The 26,436-nt window shown below is 42.5% G+C and overlaps 1 protein-coding gene and 1 non-coding gene across 22 annotated transcripts in view; both read left to right on the top strand.

The window, feature by feature from the left end:
• The window catches only part of RFFL (ring finger and FYVE like domain containing E3 ubiquitin protein ligase), an 80,898-nt gene that overhangs the window by 21,212 nt on the left and 33,250 nt on the right, over positions 1–26,436 (top strand). For 4 of the 21 annotated variants that reach the window (XM_077970790.1, XM_077970782.1, XM_077970789.1 and 1 more), the window contains exon 2: positions 19,547–19,665. The exons of 15 other annotated variants lie outside the window; for them this stretch is intronic. Coding sequence is in view for 2 of the 6 variants with exons in the window: in XM_077970774.1 (XP_077826900.1) it covers positions 765–774 (10 nt within the window). In the remaining 4 variants the exon portion in view is untranslated. Of the gene's footprint in view, positions 1–404; positions 775–19,546; positions 19,666–26,436 lie in introns of those variants that run through there. 2 more of the 21 variants (XM_077970774.1, XM_077970773.1) reach the window with 2 other exon arrangements.
• Positions 16,042–16,148, top strand: LOC114673332 (small nucleolar RNA U13). Its single transcript, XR_003724048.1, has one exon. It is a non-coding gene; the product is annotated as a small nucleolar RNA U13 (small nucleolar RNA).

Here is a 26,436-nt window from a genome sequence, read left to right as displayed (position 1 = left end):
CTCTTTTGCACATGCGTGTTATCTCTCTCCCTCTCTCGGTGTGTATGTGCGTATCTATCATATATATCTAAATATATATTCCCCCCTGCTGTTCACAGTGCTTTTTTTCAAATGGGTAGTGTATTATGGGACATTTTTTTAATGTGAGTTTTTTTAAGCATTTAGGACCTGGGATGGAGCTTTGGGTTCCTTTCTCCAACCCTTGTCTGTTCTGTTATAAAAGGGATGAGAGAGGTACCTTTGAAAGACCTAAAGAAAATACGTTTTCTTCCTTGTTACAGGGGTTTGAGTTGAAATAAGGTTTTAGCTTTGTTTGTGAGTAAATCAGTAGAATACTGGATGTTAGGATGCATCTATGCACTTTATTATAAATAATGGAAGGCTGATTTTATGATGTGATCTCTTGCAGAACCTTGGGAGAAGTGGGAACTGTGAGCACAATAATCTTCAGAGAATGCACAGTCCTTTGGGTATTTGTCTACTCATCAGCTGCTTAGTCAGATGGAGTGTTTTCCTAAGTACTACTGAAGTGCACAGTTCAGTCTTTATTTTGAAATCTCTCCTTCTGCCTTCTTTCCTTCTTCCATTACTTTGATTACGTTGATGGGACATTCAAGCTGTGCAGTTGTATCCTTTTATTTCTATAGCCTGCAGAAACCAGGTTGAATATTAACTGTAGGTGAACAGGTAATCTTATCTACTTGGCTAGAAATCACTCTTCAAGATGAAACACGTGTTGACAAAGGCCCCCTAGACTTGGGGACATGAACAAAGGTAAGTTAATCTTGGGGCATTATTAGTGGAAACCAGGGTAGACATTTAGGAAGTTTGACTTATTGGAGGCAGGGCATGTGTGTCAGGGAGACAGAGCATGTGAGTGTGTGTATTAGGAGAAGAGACGAATTCAGAGGTATATTTTGAATTCAGGTAATCTGCAGAGTTGAATTACAGAATCTTTTTTCTGAGAGTATGGTTACTGGGGCGAGGTAGTAATAGGACATGAGCCTGCTAAGTCACTTACATTATGAGGCTATTAGAGTTTAGGTGATGGAATTTGATGACAGGGGTCTTTTCCCTGCCCTTCTTCTGTATTGGCTGCTCAAGGAAAAAAACAAAAGCAAAACAAAAAAAACCTAAGAAATAGCCTTATATAGAAAATTATATACCTATCAAATGGTTCGAAGATTTCTGTTGCTGGGTTTCTGAAATGAGCTGCCCAAGATAGCAGTTTGGTCATGTTGCTAACTTCTTGCTGACTTCCTTTCTCCCAGTCTTGTCATCAGGTCCTCAGGCTGGGTCCTGACCCCTCTGGATTCTTTCCTGCATGCTTGCTACTTTTTCAATTACTAATGCAGGAACCTAGTATTTCATTGTGCCTGAGGTAGGCAGTTGCTAGCCTCTTGATATTGGATACCTTTTCTGAGCTATGAAGTATTATACCATAGTGGATAATAAAGTACTCACAATTGCATTATAGAATAGATTCTGGTAACTGGACCAGTGGGGACAGACTGGGTTAGCATGCCCTCATGCAACTGGGGGGTTGTTTTGCAGCAAAGTGCTGTGAAGCAGGTTGAGCCTCATGCAGTGCCAGTTCCTGTATCTAAATGTGAAAGTGGCTTGTTAAAGATTAAAGGGACTGCCTGGTCCTTCTGGCCCCAAGACGGAATGATCTCTGCCATGGTGACAGCCTCCATCTCCCAGGAGAGTCCATTGTATACAGCAGGTTTGTGCTTCCAAATGTTACAGTAAGCCTGCACTGGCTGATGCTCTGGCGATAAGTTGACATTTGGGCACTCTCAAGACATATGAGCTTTATAGCATCCCATGGTTTGAATTTCTGGACAAAATTGGCTCATCAGGAAGTCAAAAGCCTCTACTTTCAACCTGTTCCTTGGGGGAGGTTTTCTCCTTTGTTTTATTTGACTATTCTGTTGAGTCAAGTGAACTTAAATTTTTAGCCATAAAAATTCCATTAAGCCCCTTGTATTGCATCCAGGTGTGAAAATGTCTCAGTATAACAAGACTGTGGGTGACAGGTGAAATCCTTAATGGTAGTTAGGATAATTGTCTCTGAAGGTTTGAAGAAAATAATGGTCCAACCAACAAAGTAAATATAGTTTGTTACATTTTTTGTGGTTCTTGTGGGTGAGGGGACTTATGTGTAGGACCTGCTCAGTGTGACTACTGTTCAGTCTTTGAAAAAACTGTTTTTCATTTTACTCTAAACAGTGCTTAGGGAACATAGCTGTGTCCTTTTTCTCAAAACATGATTCAAGACCCATCTGTGTCAGAATTGCTTGGAAGGCCGGGCACAGTGGCTCACACCTATAATCCCAGCACTTTGGGAGGCTGAGACAGGCAGATCACTTGACGCCGGGAGTTCAAGACCAGCCTGGCCAACATGACGAAACTCCGTCTCTACTAAAAATACAAAAATTAGCCTGGCGTGGTGGTGCATAGTAATCCCACCTACTTGAGAGGCTGAGGCAGGAGAATTGCTTGAACCCGGAGGCGAAGGTTGCAGTGAGCCGAGAGATTGTGCCACATTGAGCTCCAACCTGGGCGACAGAATAAGACTCTTGTCTCAAAAAAAAAAAAAAAAGGCTTGGAAGAGAGAGGTACTGATTAAAAATTCAGTTTTGACCGGGCATGATGACTCAAGCCTGTAATCCTAGCACTTTGGGAGGCTGAAGCAGGTGGATCAGCTGAGGTCTGGAGTTTGAGACCAGCCCGGCCAACATGGCGAAACCCTGTCTCTACTTAAAATACAAAAATTAGCCAGACATGGTGGCACACGCCTATAATCCTAGCTACTCGGGAGGCTGAGGAAGGAGAATTGCTTGAAGCTGGGAGGTGGAGGTTGCAGAGAGCTGAGATTGTGCCACTACTCTCCAGCCTGCGCGATGAGAGCGAGATTCTGTCTCAAAAAAAAAAAAATTCAGTTTCTGCGGCCTCCCTCCATGTCTGCTAATTCAGAGTGTCTGAGGGACTGGGATGGGAAATGTTCATTTTCAGTAAGCACCCCTGTTGATTCTTAAGTACCCCTAGAATTAATTGTTGAGTATCATAAAGTTTACTTCATTTTTCATGCTTAACTTCTGTGATTTATTAGATGATAAATGTTTGGTTGCCATCATATTGTTTTTCTTAAATAGTATATTCTATAGTTAAAAAAAAAAAAAAGGAAAAAAAGGTTGTAAGGTCCCTGAACACCAAAGATTAGAATTTGGCAGTCATTAATTATCAACAAGGTGAGACAGGCACTGGTTCCTGGAAATGTGCGTTTATCCATTCACCGACTTCTCAGTTAGGAAAAGGATGTGGACACAAGTAAGATTAATTTTGTTAAAAACAAGAAATGTGCAGTATCATTTAGGATGCTGGGGGTAGGGAAGTAAATAAAAGGGAGATGTTGAGAGGAAAGAGTGTGAAGTGAGAGTAAAGTAGTTTGTAAGCAATACAAAGTTTAAAATTTTAACTGAATTTTAAACTACCAAATCATATTTGAATATATGCTTGTTGTAAAAAAAATTTATATACTGAATTTTTGGGGGTAATTTGGACAAAGCTAAACATAGCTCTTTGATCTTTATTCCCATTACAGTTCTTTCCCCGCCATGTGCATCCTCCCAGATCTTCCGTATGTATTTGGTAATTTTCTATGGATTTGGAAGATTACAGAACCCTGAGAAATGGATATTTTAATTTCTCTTTTGAAACCTGCTTATTGTTTATAATGTCAAGATCTATTGCAGAAAAGAAAGTAAATCTAGGATGTCAATGACATCACATATTTCTGTTCAAGTGAAACAGTGGGCAGGCACACATATGCACAATCATTAAATATCTGTTGGGACCACCCTATTAAAAAAAGTATAAATAGTTTTGGGTGCTAAGTTACTTGAGTTTTAAAATAACGTATTTTTTGTTTCTGTTGTTTTTTGTTTTGAGATAGAGTCTCCTTCTGTCGCCTGGGCTGAAGTGCAGAGGCGCAATCTCGACTCTGCAACCTCCGTCTCCTGGGTTCAAGCAATTCTCCTGCCCCAGCCTCCCTTGTAGTTGGGGTTAGAGGTGTATGCCACCATGCCTGGCTAATTTTAAAATAATGTATTGAAAAAAATCAGAAAGTCACAGTTATTATTTCTTCCATAGCCTCATATTCTCATAATTTTCAGATAACCTCATAAAACCTCCAGTGCCTGAAACCACTAGTTCATTTAAGTACCTTTTTAAGCTCTAAAATGTAATCCTCAACCTTTCCAGTTTAAAAGGAGGAACTAGGCTGGAGTGTGGCCATAATTTGGGGAAGTTGGTTAAAACTGTATCAGAATCCTAAAGAGGGGAATGATAAGCTGCAGCAGCTCTGCTCACTTGCTCAATGGTGTTTCTCTTAGTCAAGTTAGGAGTTCCATGCCTTTGGCCTTCAGTCTGCTCTTCATATAGTTTGTATCTGTCTCCTGGGTATAGTACTGTCTGGATTTTCTCCCTCCCTCCCTCCCTCCCTCCCTCCCTTCCTTCCTTCCTTCCTTCCTTCCTTCCTTCCTTCCTTCCTTGACTGCAAACTCTGCCTCCTGGGTTCAAACGATTCTCCTGCCTCAGCCTCCCAAGTAGCTGGGATTACAGGCATGTGCCACCACACCCAGCTAATTTTGTATTTTTAGTAGAGGTGGGGATTTCTCCATGTTGGTCAGGCTGGTCTTGAACTCCTGACCTCAGGTGATCCGCCCACCTCGGCCTCCCAAAGTGCTGCAATTATAGGTGTGAACCACCGTGCCCAGCCCTCTTTTTTATTTAAAGTTCACAAATATAGAACAGATCAGGACCTTTTCTAATCATTTTTTTTTCTGAAGGAGGTTCCATGTTTGTCTGTACCTTGAGAGTTGTTTCATACTAGAATTTGTAACTTATCATCAACTGCAGAAATATTTTTTTAAAGTGTGGTTGAAGAGATAATGGTTGTCAGCTTCTGTAAAGATGTGTTTATCATTTGGAAAGGACTAATTAACATGTACTATAAGGAAACTTCTTTAAACAAAGCCGTTTTCTGAAAGGAAAACACTGAAGGGGAGGAAATAAAACAGGAAACATTTTATAATACCTTATAAAAGCTCAGCATGGCTATCCTACTGGAATAATGTAATTAAGGAGAATTAAGTGAGTTGGATAAATAACTTTTTAAAACTAGCCCCTTGAAAAGGAATAGTATTAAGTAGTATAGTTTTTAAACCCAAATTCTGTTATTGAATGACAAGCTGAGTTGGCAGCTACATCCAGAGTTCATGCCGTGTGAGACCTACCTCAAATGCCCTGCCAAGAAATAGCTGATGGTCGTGGGGAACTGTCATACATTTTAAGCAGGAAACAGAAGGATCTAATAGGAACTTTAGTTTCTCTCTTGTCAAATTAAAGCACACAGAAAGGAAGGACTTTGTCTTTTTTTTTTTTTTTTTTATGACACCAATGTCAATTCTAGCCTGTCAGGGCAAATTCAGTAATTAATAGCTGATGATGAGCCAGTTATTCTAGAATTAATTTTTTTAAATAAGCAGGCTAATAAATGAGAATTGATATAAATTTAGGGATTTCTCTTTTCAGAGCAAGTATTAAGGTGATTTTCATAGACTTCTATATTCGCTATGCATCCATCCAGTAGGTGTGATGGTGGATGATTTGGCTTTAGCATAGAGAATGATTAAAAAAAAAATTCCAGTATGTCTATATTAATGAGAGAACTTGAGTTGTCTAAAGAAATAGAGAGGTCAGAGGAGGCCTAGTGGGAAAAAAGAACAATGAGCCTGGTTAGAACTGACAAAAATTCACCCTAATGATTTGACTGGCTAATGATGACTGGGCAAGTTCTCTGAATCCACTGACCCAGATGTTCTAATTTGTAAATGCAAAGTGACTTCTTTATCAGCCTCCTGGGGAAATCTTCAGAGCTGTGAACCTGCTATGTTCAGTAATCTTGCTGACCCCAGCCTCAGCCTGTTCTCAGATGGAATTTTAGAAACTGGCCACTGGAACTTTTTGGGTAAGGGCTCTGGAGGTGGCCAAATTATCAGCAGTGGGGGAATGAGGTTTACCTGCCCCCAGTAATCAGCACTTGATTTAAAACAATCAGTGGGGTGCCTCTTCTTTCCTAGGTTGCAGTTGATTGCGGTTGGTTCAGGCTGAGTTTGGGAAATACAAGTTTTGCCCAGCATGAGTCAGCACTGTCCTGAGTAAACTCCCTGCTCTGTTGCAATCTTGCTTACCAAAGATACATCCCCAGGCGGCACCATTCACTTCGCATGAAAGCCACTGCTCTTGGTTCCTGCGATGATCTCATCTGAACATGGCTCCAACGACCTCAGCCACAGGAACTAGAGACAGCTTGCTTTCTCTCATGGCAATGTTTTGAAACTGGCAAAATCGGGTAGCCTCAGACTGTTTTCTTAAATTTCATTAGCTAGATGAAGCTGCATTAGAAACTGGGAAAATCCTGTCTTCAGAAGTGAGTCAGGTTTTTTTTTTTTTTTTTTGAGACAGAGTTTCACTCTTGTTGCCCAGGCTGGAGTGCAGTGGCGCGATCTCAGCTCACTGCAACCTCCACCTCCTGGGTTGTGATTCTCCTGCCTTGGCCTCCCAAGTAGCTGGGATTTATAGGTGTGTGCCACCATGCCCAGCTAATTTTGTATTTTTAGTAGAGATAGGCTTTCGCCGTGTTGGTCAGGCTGGTCTCGAACTCCGGAGCTCAGGTGACCCACCCTCCTCAGCCTCCCAAAGTGCTGGAATTACAGGCATGAGCCACTGCGCCCAGCCAGAAGTTTTCTTTCATTTGGGTTCTGGATGTGGCGTTAGGTCCAATTAAACCACTGATTATATAAATCTTAGAAAAGTAAAACGTTAGGTTTACAGCTTTATCCATCGTTTGCTCTTGTATTTTGTTTTTTTTGTGTGTGTCTTATGAGAAACACTTTAGTCAAACTAAGCCATTGTTAAAGGAAAAGAAGCGAAGGCATTTGGTTGCCTTTCTAATAACTAAATATTGAGTTGTAGAGAACACTGTCTTACCAGTGAGTTTGTTCCTGTATTCCTTTCTGAATTAATAGGAAGAACCTCCTCATTTCTAATTCTACTAGGCTGCTACCCTGTCTCCTTCCTGCTTTTCATCTCCAAACTTTTGAACCCTTCACCTAATCAGACTATGATATCTCTAGGTGGTCGTCACCTTCAAAATTACGTTTCTGCTCCTTATAATTCCAACAAATGCCCATGTTCTCTTTCACCTCAGACTGTAGCACATATAAGCCTTCTTTTACACACCTTCCCCAAGCTTAATCTGGCCAGCTGGTTTCAGCCTAGAAGTCACCTCTTCCACAAAGCCTCTTCTTACTTGCCAGGGCTAGGTGAGTACTCAGGAGAACCTGGTATTTACTCCAATCATAGTATGTATTGAGAATCAGTCTGCTTTGTTAGAATTGTATCCATGGTACGTTGCACATAGTAGGTTCTCAGTAAGGGTAGAATGAGCAAGAGCCTGTACTGTACTTTCTCAACTCCGATCCTCTTATCGACTCTTGTTTTTTTTTTTCCCCGAGACGGAGTTTTGCTCTGTCGCCCAGGCTGCAGTGCAGTGGCACGATCTCAACTCACTGCAACCTCTGCTTCCCGGGTTCAAGTGATTCTCCTGCCTTAGCCTCCTGAGTAGCTGGGACTACAGTCATGTGGCACCACGCCCAGCTAATTTTTGTATTTTTAGTAGAGACAGGGTTTCACCATGTTGGCCAGGATGGACTTGATCTCTTGACCTCGTGATCCACCTGCCTTGGCCTCCCAAAGTGCTGGGATTACAGGCATGAGCCACTGTGCCCAGCCCTATTCATTCTTTTTAGTTTCACATCTTTAAATGTGCTAAACCCTGTTGATTTTATTGGAGTACTGTTTGATGTGTGGCTTTTCTTCATTCACACTGTCATTGCCTTAATTTACTAGAGGTCAAAACTGGACAATTAAAATCAGGCTGGGCATGGTGGCTCATACCTGTAATCACAGCACTTTGGGAGGCCGAGGTGGGTGAATAACCTGAGGTCAGGAGTTTGAGACCAGCCTGGCAAACATGGTGAAAACCCATCTCTACTAACAACAAAAATTAGCTGGGCGTGGTGGCACCTGTAATCCCAGCTACTCAGGATGCTGAAGCAGGAGAATTGCTTGAACCCAGGAGGTGGAGGTTGCAGTGAGTGAGGATCACACCACTGTACTCCAGCCTGGGCAACAGTGAGACTCTATATCAAAAAAAAAAAAAAAAGAAAAAAAAGGAGAGAGAGTTTGAGACCATCCTGGCCAACATGTTGAAACCCTGTCTCTAAAAAAAAAAAAAAAAAAAAAAGGCATGCCAGGCATGGTGGCCAGTGCCTGTGGTACCAGCTACTCGGCAGGCTGAGGAAAGAGAATTGCTTGAACCCAGGAGGCGGAGGTGTCAGTGAGCCGAGATTGTGCTGCTGAATTCCAGCCAAGGCACAGGAGACTCCATCTCAAAAATCTGTCAATCAGCCTAAGGGCTTAAAATTTTGTGTGTGAATACTTTTAGGCACCATCAGAGAGAGGGCCTGTACTCTTCAAACAGTACAGATACCACCATCTTCTGACATCTTACACACTGAAGACTTAGCATTTTGTCTGCATTGCCTCTAGGAATTTGAGTTTGTAACTCCTAGTTCAGACCCTTATCAAATGGCCACTCCACCATAAGTCTTACCTTGCTCCTATCTTCTCCATATTATTGCCTAAGTTATCTTTTTTTTTTATTATTATTATTTTATTTTTTTTGAGACGGAGTCTCGCTCTGTCGCCCAGGCTGGAGTGCAGTGGCGCGATCTCAGCTCACTGCAAGCTCCGCCTCCTGGGTTTACGCCATTCTCCTGCCTCAGCCTCCTGAGTAGCTGGGACTACAGACGCCCGCCACCTCGCCCGGCTAGTTTTTTGTATTTTTTTTAGTAGAGACGGGGTTTCACTGTGTTAGCCAGGATGGTCTCGATCTTCTGACCTTGTGATCCGCCCGTCTCGGCCTCCCAAAGTGCTGGGATTACAGGCTTGAGCCACCGCGCCCGGCCCCTAAGTTATCTTTTAAAAGTCAACATCTAATCTTTTCATTTAAGGTGCCATTTGTTCTGTTTTCCACTTAGCTTGACTTCTAAAACCTTTCACAGTTGGATTCTTTCCTACATGTTGCTGTTAACCATCTTATCTCCCTCTCCCCTGGCCATTTCTCTCCTCTCCAGCTTCACTGAACTTCTCATTTTAACATTCCCTGGATATACCATGTCTTTTAGGACTCTGCCTTTTCCCAATGGCCTCTCCCTTCTCCAGCTGGCAAGATACTCATCCCTCAGGACACTTAGTTCATATATGCCTCTTCTCTGACTTCTCTGTCTTTTCTGACAGACAGCACTGTCTGTCTCTTCCACTAGACTGTTGAGTTCCTTGACTGAACTTGGTATCCCTGGACTAGAGCTTGACACCATCAGAGAGAGTGGCTGACCTGGATCTCCAGGGTCAAACCGTTATTCTGTGCAATATTAGAAAATCCACAAGCTTTTTTGTTAGATGGCATGGTTTTTTATTCCTATTTGATGAACATGAGCCCTTGGCTGCTTACTTTGTATGTTACCTGCAACCGTCAAGTAATCATTCAAAGTTAATTTGAAGATTTAAAGGGCTTGCTGAGATCTAGTCCGACAATATTACAACATTTTCATGGTGTTTTACAAAATTATTTCCCTCATATGGTTTTATTTGTGTTGGGTAGGCTTTATTTATTATCCCTATTTTACCAGTGATTATAAAGCTAGTCTGATACCAAAGCATACTTACTTTCAGGTAAGACTCAGAGAGAAAACATGGTTCTTACACTGCATTAAGCAACTGGTTTGTCTCTTAATATAGTAGTTAAATATACTCTATCAGGTTCCACAGAAATGGTGCTTTTGCTCGATAGGCAAGTGCTAACGGTCTTGCCTTTTACAAGGCCACTTTATCATCAAGGTAGGAGGAGGAGGTGCTCAGAACCTGCCTGACCTATGGGAAGGCCCTGGTTGTGGTTAGAGACCTTGACTGAAATTAATGGTGCACCCACTCCAACCTCTCAAGTTTTTCTATTATACTTCAAATATCTGGAAGTTGTGAAAACCTGCTGCCCTGGTGGAGCGTCAAACCAGGCTGGTGAGTGAAAGCAGTCATCCCAAAATGGAGTAAGCTGAGTGTTAAGAGCAGAAAACCTTTTATAGTTATAGTAAGTAATTAACTTTGTAGATCACTTCACAATTTTTGGAGTGCTAAAATGCCATATTTGGGACTATGAGAAATTTCATTATAGAAAGATGAACCATTAGAGCTAGGAAATAATCTCTGTTAGATATTGGCATGTGACATTCACTTTTGGTCCCCTCATACTTGAGAGGATAATTAAAATGATTAAAAGGTTGAAAAATAGGTCTTATCATTTTAAGTTTAAAAAAGGGGGGAAAGATTTTAGCCTGGAGAAGGAAAAGCTAAGGGAGAGCTTGATTATCATCTTCGAATACAAGAATAGTTTTTGCCAGGGGGATTTTTATTAATTATTCTTCATGAACTTCAAAGATTTAAGAGGAAATGGTCTTAAATTGAAGGAGGAGCAATTTTGATGAGTACGAGAAAGAGTTTTTTGATCATCAAAGTGGGGAAATGTTTGAATGACTGCCCAAGAGAGTGTTGAATTTCTGACTGTTTCAGTTGTCTATTGTGTGACAAATTACCCAAAGACTTTTGGTGGCATAACATGACAACCATTTTATTGCCTATGATTTTGTGGGTTAGTAATTCGGGAAAGGAGGACATATTTTTTTTTGCCCCATATGATGCTGATTGAGCTGTAGGATCCAAGATGGCTGCACAGGTCTATACCTCTGGAGCTAGCTGTTGGCTGGGATATCCTGGTTCTCTGTGAGTTCTTTTTCTTGGTCTCTCATCACTCATAAACCTATATAGAATGGCCAGGCATGGTGGCTCATGCCTGTAATCTCAGCACTTTGGGAGGCCAAGGTGGGTGGATCACCTGAGGTCAGGAGTTCCAGACCAGCCTGACCAACATGGTGAAACCCCATCTCTACTGAAAATACAAAAATTTGCTAGGCGTGGTGGCGGGCACCTGTAATCCTACCTGCTTGGGAGGCTGAGGCAGGACAATCGCTTGAACCCGGGAGGCAGAGGTTGCAGTGAGCCAAGATTGTGCCATTGCACTCCAACCTGGGCGACAGATTGAGACCATCTCAAAAAAAAAAAAAAAAAAAAAAAATTCTAGCTCGAACTCCTTTTCATGGTGGCTGGGCCATAACAGAAGCTGCAGGATCTCTTAAGACCTAGGCCTGGCAGTCATACATCATCACTTTTGCCCAGATACAAGAGGCGGGGACATTGACTTCACCTCTAAAGGATAGAGGGTAAAAATCACATTGCAAAAGAGCTTGCAGTGTGGTTTGGATTATTACTACCAATTTTATTTTATTTTATTTTATTTTTTGAAACAGAGTCTCACTCTGTCGCCCAGGCTGGAGTGCAGTGGTGCGATCTCAGCTCACTGCAACCTCTGCCTCCCGGTTTCAAGTGAGTCTCTTGCCACAGCCTCATGAGTAGCTGGGATTACAGTTGCGTGCCACCACGCCTGGCTAACTTCTGTATTTTTATTAGATATGGGGTTTTACCATGTTGGTCAGGCTGGTCCTGAACTCCTGACCTCATGATCTGCCCGCCTTGGCCTCCCAAAGTTCTGGGATTACAGGCGTGAGCCACCGCCCCTGGCCTACCACCAATTTTAGATACAGTTTACCACACTGACCATAGAGATTTTTCATGAGAGAATAATCAATACATGTTTATTAAATGGGTAGTTTGGGCATATGATTTACAAATTTGGCTGCATATAGAGTCATCTGGGAGCTTTTTACAAGCATAAGCTCCTAGGTACCAGACCAGTGACTCAGTATCTCCTGGGGGTGTTGTGTTGGCACATAAGAGACACTCTATGTCCTTTCTTTCAGGTAGCTATCAGTAAAATGAGTGTGGTGCGGGGGACAGATAGGTATAATACGTAAGGCAAGATGGTATGTACGTTGAGATGGATCTTATCTCTCCTGCTTCTAGGACTTGTTTGAATCATTTGTCTAGTATGCTCTTCCTTGCAGTCTGCCTAGGGTAAATTATATTTCATTAAATCAACCCATCATTAGAACAGTGTTTCTTGATGCCTCTCATTTTTTTTCTCATGGTTTCTGGCATTTTTCCTTCATTGCTTTTTTTTAGTTTATAATTCAATATTTATATGATTGTTTGATGTATAATAGACAAAAATATATCTGCTTTGCTTTCGAGTATCTAACATAGTGTCTGCCTCATAAAAGGCACTCAGTACTTGTTGAATAAGTGGTTGAATGCATGAATGAATGAAGTGATATTTGAATTTAGTTATTTTTATTTTTATTTTTTTTTTTTGAGACGGAGTCTGGCTCTGTCGCCCAGGCTGGAGTGCAGTGGCCGGATCTCAGCTCACTGCAAGCTCCGCCTCCCGGGTTCACGCCATTCTCCTGCTTTAGCCTCCCGAGTAGCTGGGACTACAGGCGCCCACCACCTCGCCCGGCTAGTTTTTTGTATTTTCTTAGTAGAGACAGGGTTTCACTGGGTTAGCCAGGAGGGTCTCGATCTCCTGACTTCATGATCCACCCGTCTCGGCCTCCCAAAGTGCTGGGATTACAGGCTTGAGCCACTGCGCCTGGCCGAATTTAGTTTTAAAGGTGATTGTAATTTTGGACAAGTGAAGCAAATGAAAGGGAAATTTATTGTTCTGAAGTGGAAACTGTGGGTCATATTGCTCATGTAATTTCAGAAAACTGGAGAAACTGGTTTGGGAAAAGATGAAAGCTTGGTTTTTTGTATCTAGTATGCTAAATTTGAGGTATGGAGGTTTAGCAGGCATTTAGAAATGAGACATTTCTATACTAAATTTGAGATATGGAGGTTTAGCAGGCATCTAGAAATCTGAAGGGTGAGACTGATTCCAGATATTCACTTTTGGGAGTTACCTGACTGAAGAATATGAAATCTGTTCCTTTCACAAATACCTGGTAAGCTCCTACTGTGTGCCAGACAGCTATGTTATAGGGAAGGTGAACTGCAGTCTGAGAAGGAGCCAGTCTTGTGAAAAGAGCTAAGGAGAATGTTTCGGCCAGAAAAGGAACCCCAAGTTTGTAGGCCCTGGGGCAATAAATAATTTATAATTTTTGAGGAATTGAAAGAAGGTGACTGAGGACAGAGCGAGGTGAGTGAAGAGGGAGAGCTGCATGAGGTAAAGTGGGAGAGGCAGGCAGAGCCCACATCACATGGGGACTTTGTGGGCTAGATAGTGAGTTTAGCCTTCACTCAAAAGTGTGGTGGTGCTGGGCATGGTGGCTCACACCTGTAATCCTAGCACTTTGGGTGGCTGAGGTAGGTGGATCACCTGAGGTCAGGAGTTCGAGAACAGCCTGGCCAACGTGATAAAATCCCGTCTCTACTAAAAATACAAAAAATTTTAGCCAGGCATGGTGGCTCATGCCTGTAATCCCAGCTACTCAGGAGGCTGAGGCAGGAGAATTGCTGGAATTCGGGAGGTGGATGTTGCAGTGAGCCGAGATTGCACCATTGTACTCCAGCCTGGGTAACAAGAGCGAAAACTCTGTCTCAAAAAAAAAAAAAGGTGGTGGGACACCATTGAAGGCTTAAAACAGAAAGTGACAAGCAGAGATTCTTTTTCTAAATAAAAGGATACCCTGGCTACTCTGTAGAGAATAGAGAGTCACAAAAAAGGGACCAGTAAGGAAGTGTTTGTCTCCCTTCTTGAGAAGGATCATGGCAGATAGGGCAGGTTATGGCAGTGGACATAGAACGGGATACTTGCAGGATGCATTTAAAAAGTAGAACCAGCCTGGGCGTGGTGGCTTACGCCTGTAACCCCAGCATTTTAGGAGGCTGAAGCGGACAGATCACCTGAGGTTGGGAGTTCGAGACCAGCCTGACCAACACGGAGAAACCCTGTCTCTACTAAAAATACAAAATTAGCTGGGTGTGGTGGTACATGCCTGTAATCCCAGCTACTGGGGAGGCTGAGGCAGGAGAATCACTTGAACCTGGGAGGCGAAGGTTGTGGTGAGCCGAGATCGTGCCACTGCACTCCAGCCTGGGCAACAGGCAAAACTTCGTCTCAAAAAAAAAGAAAAAAAAGTGGAAGTAAAATTCACTAGAGAAGGAAAGGAAGAGGGAAGAGTAAGGAGTACAGAGCCCTGGGGCCTATGTAGGGGGCACAAGGAGGAACCAGGGAAGGAAAATAAGGGAGCAAGAGTGGTCATTGATGTCAAAGGTGAGTCAAGCTACTGCGCCTGCAGTGGGAGCCAATGTGGGAAAAGGAGCCTATAAGGAGAATTCAAGTGTATTGGGAGTAAGTGTGCTGCCTGATGTGTGGTAAGTCAATACCCAAGACATGGGGGTGGGGTTTAATTGTAGGGCTGCAGAATGAGGAGATGAGAGAGAACTGCAAATACATCCCCCTGAGGAGTTTGAAGCTAGGGTTTTTAAGGATTTTGGAGTGGGCTGGAGTGTGGTGATTGTTGGTTGACCAGAGAGAGAAAGGTGACGTAATGGGACCAGGAGATGAAAAAACTGTATTATGCTGATTTCGTTTCTCTCTGAGGGTCTTCAAACTGGTTGACATAAGCTGTTTTACCAGAATTCGGGATCTGAAAAATATGTCAAGCAATTCTTAAAAAAAAGCCTTATGCTTCTAAAGTCAGAGATCCTATCTTTAGAAACAGTAGGGATGCAAATGGTCAGTATCTAGTGCTGTGTGACTTACCATTACAAGGAAATGCGTCAAAATCCAGCCTGATTAATGTGTTTTTTGATTTGTTTTGTTTTGCTTTGAGATGGAGTTTTGCTCTGTGGCCCAGGCTGGAGGGCAATGGCATGATCTTGGCTCACTGCAACTTCCGCCTCCCGGGTTCAAGTGATTCTCCTGCCTCAGCCTCCTGAGTAGCTGGGACTACAGGTGTGTGCCACCACACTCAGCTAATTTTGTATTTTTAGTAGAGATGGGTTTTTATCGTTTTGGCCAGGCTGGTCTTGAACTCCTGACCTCAGGTGATCCACCCACCTCAGCCTCCCAAAGTGCTGGGATTACAGGTGAGCCACTGCACCTGACCTAATGCTTAATTAAAGTTATATTTCTGTCCATAATTCTTGGTAACCCTCTGAGGACAGCTTCATAAGGAAGAATATGGGTAGGTTGTGGGTGTATGGGGCTGCAGGGAGATCATGAAGGTTGAGGATGTAGGAAAGAGCCACACATTTATCCATTAGTAGATCATTGGTGACCATGGAGAAAGGGCTTTCTGCAGAATGAAATTGAGTTTATGAATGAGTATGTGATGGAGAAGTGAAGGCAGAGTACCAGCTACTTTCTTAGGGAAGTTGGGAATTGAAGAAAAAGGAAGATCACAAAGAGTTTGCCTTGTACAAACTTCCATAGAGGAGCATGTGTGTAAAGGCAAGATTTTAAAAGCTGTTGTATCGGTATTTACTAAGCACCTACTCTAAGCCGGTCACTGTTCTAGTGTTAAGGATTTGTGTGAATGACCTCATTTAGGTACTTCATTTTACAGATGAGAAAAATGATGCTTAGGGAATTAATCACCTTGACAGGTCACACAGAAAGAAGACTATGAGTTCTGTCTGACCCAGGCCCCATGCTCCTAAACCTTGCATGACACTGTTTTTTTGGAAAGTCCTATCAGGACATCAGCTAGAGATAAATGAAAGGTTTTTAGAGCCCAGTGATGGCTTAGCTCCAGCTGTATGAATTTGTTAGCAACCCAGTTAAATAAAGTCTTCTTATTTTTCTATAATAATCTGGCAGTTTAGGAATGGAGAGGTGGGGGAGGGGAAGGAAGGGGGGAAGAAAAGGATAGAATAAGAGTTCGGTAAATTAGAAAGGGGATTATTTTGTTGTTCATAAGTGTAATGACTGGATTTTCATGCACATGTATGAGATATGCCTCCCTCAAGCTTTGTTACTACAAAGTCAGTGCATTACCCATCTGATGTGGGAAAAATAAATCAGAAAGAGGCCTCAGCTTGTGGGAATGGTGGAATGCAATGGCTTATGTTGTTAAGCAAAATTGTGTTTTACAGTAAATATTTATTGTGGTTCTTTTGATGCAAGTTATATTGGGATATGGAGGAAAATGCAAAAATGGATAAGATGGGATATTGGACCTCTATACGGTTAGAGAGGAAGGTAAAGTGCTTCACTATAGTGCGTGATTGAAGGGTATGAGAGGAAGGTGGAGGAGAAGTATGGGAAAGTATTATACAAGTTAGGTAGGGCTGGCCAGGGTGATGCCAATCTAGCTTCTCAGGATGACCCCTCAGGATTTTGGTCACTGTGTCGTCAGTCTAGTCTTGGGTCAGAAAATGTATTTTGTTGAGAACCTGGAAATAATTAGTCTTGAAGACAGGATTGTATTCAGACTTGAGTGATTGAGCTCAGAATGGAATGCCAATTTATTATTTTAGAATGAAGGATTCCTTTTCTGTTAAGAGGATTCTGGAATTTGTTAGGATAATTGCTTTTCAGTGTCAAGAGATCTGGCAATCAAATTTAATAATATCAAGCTTGCTTGGTGAGCATGGATTTATAAGATAGAATGGCTTTTAGGGCAGAATACAGTTACAAAAAAGATTATTGATTGTTTCCCATAATACCTGGTATTATATTAAGTACTTTGCATACAGTAGGGCATTTTATTCTCCCAGTGATCCTCCTGCAAAGTAGCCACAATTATCTTCAATTTACAAATGAGGAAACCAAGACTCTCTTTAAGCTGATAAGATGCTGAACTGAGATTTGAACCAAGTCCCTCTGCCTCTAAGAGCCCATACCCCTATGTGCTACTTTATATGCTGTTCCCATCTAAGCTTCATGAAATAACCACCTTGTTCCACTGCGGAGATGTTGTGTCACCTCCCTCTAGTATTTCTCGGCCTTGGGCAGTTCTGGAGTCAAAATGCCCCTCCTTGTTTTTTCTAGATTTTTCCAGATTTCTTTGCTAATCTATCTTAGATGTGGTCACATTCTTTGTTTAAATACCTGTGTATTCATATAGTCATCCAAGCCTTTTTGTTCTCTTCTTCCTTTTGGTTTGGAAGATATTCTCTCTTTGGAGGAACTTTACATATCTGTTCTCACTGATTTTGTGTTGATTTTATTATCTTAATTTTATGGGTTAAGTTTTTGAGTTTCCTCTGGCTCCTAGTCTATCAACTCCTCCCTGTCCCCTTCCTCTTCCACTAGACTTAAATTCAGATACTAAAGCTAGTTTCTGAATACTCAGTCTGGCTCCAGTCCAGCTATCCAATTTAGACATGGCTCTCTGGATCACTAGCTATTGCCAGTTACTCACTGCTCCTGTATGTCCTTGATTTCCTACTTGAGTATCCTTGTTTCTGTTGTGCTTTTGGCTTGGAATGGCATTCTTCTCATGAAGGCTCCCTAGTCTGATCCCTCACTGGGAGTAATCACTTCTTCCTGAGTCTCATAGCAGAGAATTCTCTTTTATGTCTCATTTGTGGCACATTACACTTTCTGCCATCTATTATAGTTGTTTGTGTACGTACCTATCTCCTACTAGACCATGGCCTCACTGAGCAGATCTGTCTGGTTGACCTTTGTCTTTCCCCTAGTGTCTAGTTCAGTTCCTTCACATAGTGGGCATTCGATATCTATTGGGTGAATGAATGAAAAACTGAACAGAATTTCAGATTTTTAAGTTTCTGATCATGGTTTATAGATTCCCTCCCTTTTTGCTTTTCTTCTTCCTTTCACATTTCCTTTTCTTTCTTTTCTATTAACCTGTGTTTTCCCTTGCACTGACTCACTGAACTTCTCTTTACCACTCCTTTTTTTTTTACCCAGATTTTGCCTCATTCTTTCCCCATTAGCAGTTACTGTGTGGGTGTGCCATATGCTGCTGGTCGGATTTTCTCCATCCTTTTGTGGCTCAAGTTCCTTCATGAATCGGATGAGCAGCATAAGAATTGACTGGTGATTACATTAAGATCTTAATAAAAGACCTTGTATAAAGAACAGGACTTAAAATTTGTCAGTGTATTGCTTTCAAGAGGGGAATTTTCCGATGCATGTTTCAAGTGAAAGGGAAAGGGAAAAAAAATCTTTGGGTACTGGGGAGGTAGATCAGGGCATTTTATTCACAGTGTGGGATGTGGGATGTTAGAGGCATCTTATTTGACCTAAGAAATAATGCAGGAAGCCATAGAAACTTCTGCTAACCGTTAATATTGAATCCTCAATTTTTTTCTATAGCTGGAGAAAACATTAGAGATGAGTGTAGTTCAACCTTCCTGTTTTCCAGATGAGAAAACAGACCCAAAGAGGCTAAATGACTTGTTCATTAAACTGGGGTATTTGTTGCCCAGTGTTTACTTCTAGAACTGAATGTGGCCTAGGAAACCACCAAATCTTTGAAAGTAGTGGAAAGTTGCACTTGAAATGGAGGCTTTAGGTGTCTAAAATTGAAGGCTTTTGCAATGCTGAAAAGTAGACTGTCCAGTTGGTAGCCGGTTGGATTTGAGGCAGTTTTCACCAAAGGGCGGTTTAGCTGTCTCAGTCACTCCCTTCTTGGAATCCGTTCATTCTGCATTTGAAAAGGGGGCTAACATTAAATTATTAAGACATTTTCAATTTTTCTTGCTCTTTTTTCCAGCCCTCATATTCCAAGTTTTGTTTCAGGGTTAATTTCTTTATCTCAGCACTATTTGTGTTAAGTTTTTATTGCTTAAGTCAGATGTCAGTACAAAGCATGGGAAATCCAGAAAGTGTCTTAGACACTCATGATTGGTTTTTGGTGCTTGTTAGGTGGATCTTTTACCTGACTCATACAATAATGTACTTTATTGTCACTGAAATACTGTCTAGTGAACCAGTTGGTGGCAGATATGAAAGGTTACCTATTTGTTGAAGGTCTAGGGTACAGCAATGGAAAGAGATCAGATAGCCCAAAACGGGAAGTCAAGTGCAAACAGGATGTGTTTGTCTACTGTAACTTGTATGCCTGTGTTTTGAAACTTGGTGCTGTTAAAAAGTTAAGACTTCTAATATTTGAGCTTGGCTGAAGAAGTCTCCATTTTGGGTTTGAAAAGAAGCTAACATAACTAGTCTTTACAGCCCTTGCCTTTATCCATATGCATGTCTTTCTTCTAGGGACCATTCTTTCTTCCTGGGCATGGTTGTTTTTCCTAGTTTATAACATACTGCATCCATATGATTTATAAAATGAAGCCACTGAATTGACTGCTGATGTTACTTTTGGTAGATATGGGATTCAGTCTGTGTTTGGCTATTTTTTAAAATAACAGTGGGAAATTTTAGCCTATAATTCACCATCCTTTTATTTTTTATTTATTTTTTATTGTTTTGAGACAGAGTTTCACTCTTGTTGCCCAGGCTGGAGTGCAATGGCGTGATCTCAGCTCACCACAACTTCCGCCTCCCAGATTGAAACGATTCTCCTGCCTCAGCCTCCAGAGTAGCTGGGATTATAGGTATGTGCCACCACACCTGGCTAATTTTGTATTTTTAGTACAGATGGGGTTTCTCCATGTTGATCAGGCTGGTCTCGACCTCCGGACCTCAGGTGATCTACCTGCCTTGGCCTCCCAAAGTGCTGGGATTACAGACATGAGCCATTGTGCCTGGCCTCCATCCTTTTATTTATACACACACACACACACACACACACACACACACACACACACACACATATATATATATATATTTTTTTTTTGGTAGAGCCTGGGGAGTGGCTCATGCCTGTAATCCCAACAGTTTGGGAAGCTGAGGCGGGAGGATTGCTTAAGCCCTGGAGTTTGAGACCAGTCTGGGCAATATAGTGAGACACCTGTCTCTACAAAAATAAAAATAGCTGAGTATGGTGGCATGTGCATATAGTCCCAGCTATTCAGGAGGTTGAAGTGGGTGGATCACCTGAGCCCAGGTCAAGGCAGCAGTGACCAAGAGTACATCACATCCAGCCTTGGCACCAGAGTGAGGTCTTGCTGTGTTGCCCAGGCTGCGAGCTGGTCTCAAAGTCCTGGCCTCAGGTGATTCTCCTTCCTTGGCCTCCCACAGTGCTGGGATTACAGGTGTGAGCTACCACATCTGGCTACCGCCTTCTATTTTTTAATTTTTATTTTTTGAGACTGAGGCTCCCTCTGTCACCCAGGCTAGAGTACAGTGGCTGGAGTGCAGTGGTGCGATCACAGTTCACTGCAGCCTTGGTCTCCCGGGCTCAAGTGATCCTCCCACCTCAGCCACCTAGTAGCTGGGATTACGAGTGTGAGCCACTACAACAGGCCCATTGTTTTTTTGTTGTTGTTGTTGTTGTTTTTTTTTTGGAGATGGAATCTCACTCTGTCACCTAGGCTGGAGTGCAATGGTGCGATCTCAGCTCTATGCAACCTCCGCCTCCATGGCTCAAGCGATTCTCCTGCCTCAGCCTCCTGAGTAGCTGAGATTATAGGTGCCCACTACCAGCCCTGGCTAATTTTTGTATTTTTAGTAGAGACAGCGTTTCGCCATGTTGGCCAGGCTGGTCTTGAACTCCTGACCTCAAGTGATCAGTCCACCTCGGCCTCCGAAAGTGCTGGGATTATAGGCGTGAGCCACCACACCTGGCCCATTCTTTTAAATAACAGTTTGCTTTTGTTGGTTTCCAGAATTTTTAGCCTAACTTTTGAGTGTTTTCTGAGCGTGGTTTACAAATGACTACCGGGTGTTTGTGAACTTTTTTTAAGTCTTTGAATTCAAACTTTCCTTGAGTAATGGAGGCTGCATCTAATGCTAGCTGCTGAATTGCTTCACCCCTTGACAAGTCTCTGGAGAAGAGATTAAGTAAGTAATTTGCTTGGGGTCACTCAGCTGGTAAACAATCTCAGCAGCCCCTATTTTCTGAACCCACCTCCCATTTCCCATTGCTTCCTACTGTGAAATGTGCTTTATTACGTTCATTAGAGGACTGGATTGGTTATAGGATAACCATCTGCTCAAGTCATCTGGGGATCTTTGTGGATCATCACAACCACTTGAACCAGGTCCATTCTGCTGGTCTGATACTATAATGGGACAGATGAAGGTTTTGATAATGTGGGGTGTGTGTGTGTGTGTGTGTGTGTGTGCATTCTGTACTCTTGCCATATTGCAAAGAAAATCGTCTGTCTTTCCACTTTGTAATTCCAGGAGCAAAAGGGTAAAGTAGCAGCATATCTCAATGTGGATGTTGTAGTGACTGTGTGTGAAAGCAGTGAGAACAACATTCCTTTCTGCTATCAGCTCAGGTGTCTTTTTTCTTGACTCTATCAAAGAGTGGCGAAGATGAGGCATTTTGCACTTTGTTGTGGGATATAGGCCAATAGTAAAACCTGAAGATCAGGTTGAGCACAGGTGTTCCTGGCAAGGAGAGAATTTGGAGACGATACAAAGGTTTTTATGACACCAGGAAAACTAGAAATGTCTATTCATTTATGCTGCTTGGCATAGATACCGGGTAGATCACATCCTCCTGGCAGGAGCAGAAAACATTTCAGAAAGTCAGCATAATTTTCAGATTGAGATCAAACATCAAACCAAGCTAAAGGTCTGTGGGAAGAAGGGGGTGCTTAGTCTTAATTCATCCCGGATTTATCACCAAATCCTATCTGACTTCAGTGCAGTGCAAGCAATTACAGTGCACCACGTGGAGACCAGAGGTGTATGTTCATTCTTTGAATTTGGCAGAGAAGGGTTGAGGAGCTAAGGGAGAAATTCTAAACTGGCTGGACTGCAGAGTTGTGGGTAGTAACAAACTCATTAGCAATGGGGTGGAATTGGGAAGAGATTTAACAGCCTGGGGCTGCAAAGAGGATAAACCACTCTGACCACCTCTGAGAAGTTTTTCAGGGGATTATATAATTAAGAACTGGTGGAAGAAGTATAGTCATTTAATTCTTAGAGGAGTGGTTTAAAAACTAAATTGAGCCTGATTAGAGGTATTGGCATACCTGCTTAATTAATTAATTAATTTTTGAGACGGATTCTCGCTCTGTCACCCAGGCTGGAGTGCAGTGGCGCCATCTCGGCTCACTGCAAGCTCTGTCTCCTGGGTTCATGCCATTCTCCTGCTTCAGCCTCCCGAATAGCTGGGACTACAGGTGCATGCTGCCACGCCTGGCTAATTTTTTGTATCTTTAGTAGAGATGGGGTTTCACCATGTTAGCCAGGATGGTCTCAATCTCCTGACCTTGTGATCCACCTGCCTCAGCCTCCCAAAGTGCTGGGATTACAGGTATGAGCCACAGTGCCTGGCCCCTAAATTTTTAAAAAGCAGATAGAGGAATAGAGCTGATAAACATTGTCTTTTTAAAGAAACTTAATGGACTGGGCGCAGTGGTTCACCCCTATAATCCCAGCACTGTGGAAGGCCAAGGTAGTGGATTGCTTGAGGTCGGGAGTTTGAGACCAGCCTGGGCAATGTGGTGAAACCCCGTCTCTACTAAAACCACAAAAATTAGCCAGGCGTGATGGTGAGCGCCTGTAATCCCAGCTACTTGGAAGGCTGAGGCATGAGAATCGCTTGAGCCTGGGAGGCAGAGGCTGCAGTGAGCCAAGATCACGCCACTGCTTTCCAGCCTGGGTGACAGAGTGAGACTGTCTTTAAAAAAAAAAAAAAAAAAGCTGGGCATGGTGGTTTGTGCCTGTAATCCCAGCTACCCAGCAGGCTGAGGTTGGAGAGCACTTGAGCCCAGGAGGCAGAAGTTGCAGTGAGTGAGACCATGTCACTGCACTCCAGTCTGGGTGACAGAGGGAGACCCTGTCTCAAAAATAAATAAAAAAGTTGGGAACCTTACTGGGCCTTTCTGTGTTAAAACAACAACAACAACAACAACAACAAAAATAACCTTAAAAAATACTTTGTTTAAATTATTTACAGCCAATTTCTGTTGAACACCCATTGTTTGCTGGGCTCTGGGGTAAATGCTTTGACGTGCATTATTTTAATCCTTTCAATGATCTTTTCAATGTAGCAGGTTTTATTGTTTTGAGGAAATTAAAGGAGTTAACACCAGAATTCATTCTATACCATGGTACATTTGGCTGCAGCTATTTTTCTGCAGTCCACTTTGGAAAGATAAATTGCATAATTTTGAGCCTAGACAGAATTCCTGTCCTGAAGTGCTGTATTTTCTCAGTGCATTGGAGTGCCAGAAACCCCTTCACCTATGTAATCCCAGCACTTTGGGAGGCCGAGGCGGGCGGATCACAAGGTCAGGAGATCGAGACCACAGTGAAACCCCGTCTCTACTAAAAATACAAAAAAATTAGCCGGGCGCGGTGGCGGGCGCCTGTAGTCCCAGCTACTCAGGAGGCTGAGGCAGGAGAATGGCGGGAACCCGGGAGGCGGAGCTTGCAGTGAGCCGAGATCGTGCCACTGCACTCCAGCCTGGGCAACAGCATGAGACTCCGTCTCAAAAAAAAAAAAAAAAATAAATAAATAAAATCCTGGTTACCCATTAGTCAGTCATTGTGATAATATCTTGTGAAAGCAGCTTCTTCAGTAGAAGGTACAGAAGAGCTTATCTGGTAAATCCTGTTTCCTGCACCAGAGTAGTAGGGGGATCAGAGTCTCTTTATTCTTGATGAGCTTTGTCATCAGTTTCGATGGAAGAAGGATCCTGCTGTAATTAAACTGCAGGTCCATTTATTCTGTTTTCGGCGTTGTTAGAAGACTTTACTCTGAACTGCTTTGTTTCCTGATTGACTCGCCCTTTGGGGCAGAATGCCTGGGTTGAAATGAAAGTGTAGGTTTCTCTGCTGCAGTGTTCAATCTGTCATCTCTCCTAAACTCCACACTAAGAAGCAGCCATTTAATTGGTCAGACCCCGGGGGTGATATTTTGGCACAGCTCCGTTGGTTAGAATTACTTTTCCCTGAACTTCATAGCAGATGCTGAGGTCCCTCTGCAGATATTTGTCATAGAATAGTTGAAACCAGGGAGTTTCTGAGAACATTTATAACTTGTGATTATTATGTATGTTTTTCAGTTGTTAACAGTTACCGCTTAAGAAAAAGAGCTCACTTATTGCTATTAGGAAGTGAAATCTCTCTCCTTTCCCCCTTATTCATATTATTATTTTAACAGTTTATGTTCCAAGACCCTCTGCTCTCTCGTTTCCTGTTATCATTTTGTTATGTTTCTCCTTCTACCTTGCTTGGGCTATGTAAGTCAGGAACAGCAGGCAAAGGTACACCCAGACCTGGGTGTGTCTGGTAGAGGTCGGTTTCTTTGATTTCTAGCGTGTCTTTATTTTACGTCTGCATTTGTTGTTTTCATGTTTATTTGTATTTACAGTTCGCATTGCAGCACCATTCCAATCCAAAACAACAGTCAAGGCATTGAAGCCTTCTGTGTCTTTTTAGTAAGAGATGGAAGTGACAGTCTTATTCCTCTTCCAGGCTCTCCTTTTCTGGTTTTGTCCTTCTATAATAACAATTTAAACCATTTTTATTTTCTTTTGTTTTTCAAGTAATCTCAGCAGACAAATAATTCTCTTCGGTCTTCCCTTCAAGGTATTGCTGTGGTTATATGTGTTTAAAATCCTTAATTTACTGATCATCCTGGAATCATAATTGTGCAGTTTCTGGCTTTTTTTTTTTTTTTTTTTTTGAGACAGAGTCTCACTCTGTCACCCAGGGTGGAGTGCCGTGGTACAATATTGGCTCACCGCAACCTCGACCTCGCGGGTTCAAGCGATACTCCTGCTTCAGCCTCCCGAGTAGCTGGGACTACAGGCGTGCACCACCACATCCAGCTAATTTTTTGTATTTGTAGTAGAGATGGGGTTTCGCCATGTTGGCCAGGCTGGTCTCAAACTCCTGACCTCAGGTGATCCGCTGGCCTCAGCCTCCCAAAGTGCATTACAGGCGTTTACAGGCTCAGCGATTACAGGCGTGAGCCACCATGCCTTGCCAATTGTGCGATTTTAAGCATGAATTTCTGTCCTATTTTTTTAAAAAAGCACTCTATTGCTGTTATTATTAGTTAATAATTCAACAAGTATGTGTTGATTACCTGGCATTAAGGCTGAGAATAAAGCTGTGAAATAGACTCACTCTTGTTTCCTGTTTCACTTTCCACACCCTAAATATAGAAGAAAAATAGTTTAAAAAGAATTATACAGGCTGGGCATGGTGGCTTATGCCTGTAATCCTAGGACTTTGGGAGGCTGAGGCGGGCAGATCACTTGAGGTCAGGAGTTCAAGACCAGCTTGGCCAACATAGTAAAACCCCATCTCTACTAAAAATACAAAAAATTAGCCAGGCATGGTGGCACGTGCCTATAATCCCAGCTACTCAGGAGGCTGAAGCATGAGAATTGCTTGAACTTGGGAGGTGGAGGTTGCAGTGAGCTGAGATCGTGCTACTGTACTTCAACCTGGGCGACAGAGCGAGACTCTGTCTCAAAAAAAGAAAAAAAAAAAGAATTATACAAATTGTTAGCCAGTTGATTAGATACAGTGCTGCTAGAATGCTCTTTCCCCCAGAATGTAATCATCATGAGATTCAAGGACCTTGCCTGTTGTTCCTCTTACGTTCCCCAGAGGTACTGGAGATTCATGCTAAATAGTCTGATAAATCAATTCTGGTTATAAGGAAGTGTATAAGATTCTATGAAGCAAGGCATGGTGGCTCACACCTATAATTCCAATCCTTTGGGAGGCTGAGGTGGGAGGATCACTTGAGCCTGGGAGATTGAGGCTGCAGTGAGCTGTGATCGCACCACTATGTCACCAGCCTGGGTGACAGAGTGAGACCTGTCTCAAAAAAAAAAAAAAAAAAAAAAGATATGAGAGCACAGACAGGATCAGGAAAGGTTTCCCTGAGGAAATAAATGATGTAAATAAATGATAGGTAAGGGAGGTGAGGTGGCAAGAGTGCTCCACGCTGAGAGAATAGCTGAATAGCTGAATAGCTTGAGGGAGAGAGATTCCTAAAGCCAAAATAACCTTGGCATTGGAAGAACTGAAAGAATAGGGTAGAGTAAGGAGTAAGGCCCTGAGCACTAAGGATTTGCTTTCATTATTATTTACTAGTTACCCAGTGACAATACTTATTTTATTTTTTTTTGAGATGGAGTCTCACTCTGTCTCTCAGGCTGGAGTGCAGTGGTGCGATCTCGGGTCACTGCAACCTCCGCCTCCCAGGTTCAAGCAATTCTCCTGCCTCAGCCCCGCACCCATCACCATGCCTGGCTAATTTTTGTCTTTTTAGTGGTGACGAG

The sequence above is a fragment of the Macaca mulatta genome, chromosome 16 (assembly GCF_049350105.2).
Source record: "Macaca mulatta isolate MMU2019108-1 chromosome 16, T2T-MMU8v2.0, whole genome shotgun sequence".
NCBI lineage: Eukaryota > Metazoa > Chordata > Mammalia > Primates > Cercopithecidae > Macaca > Macaca mulatta.
This window is presented reverse-complemented; position numbering and strand designations above follow the sequence as displayed.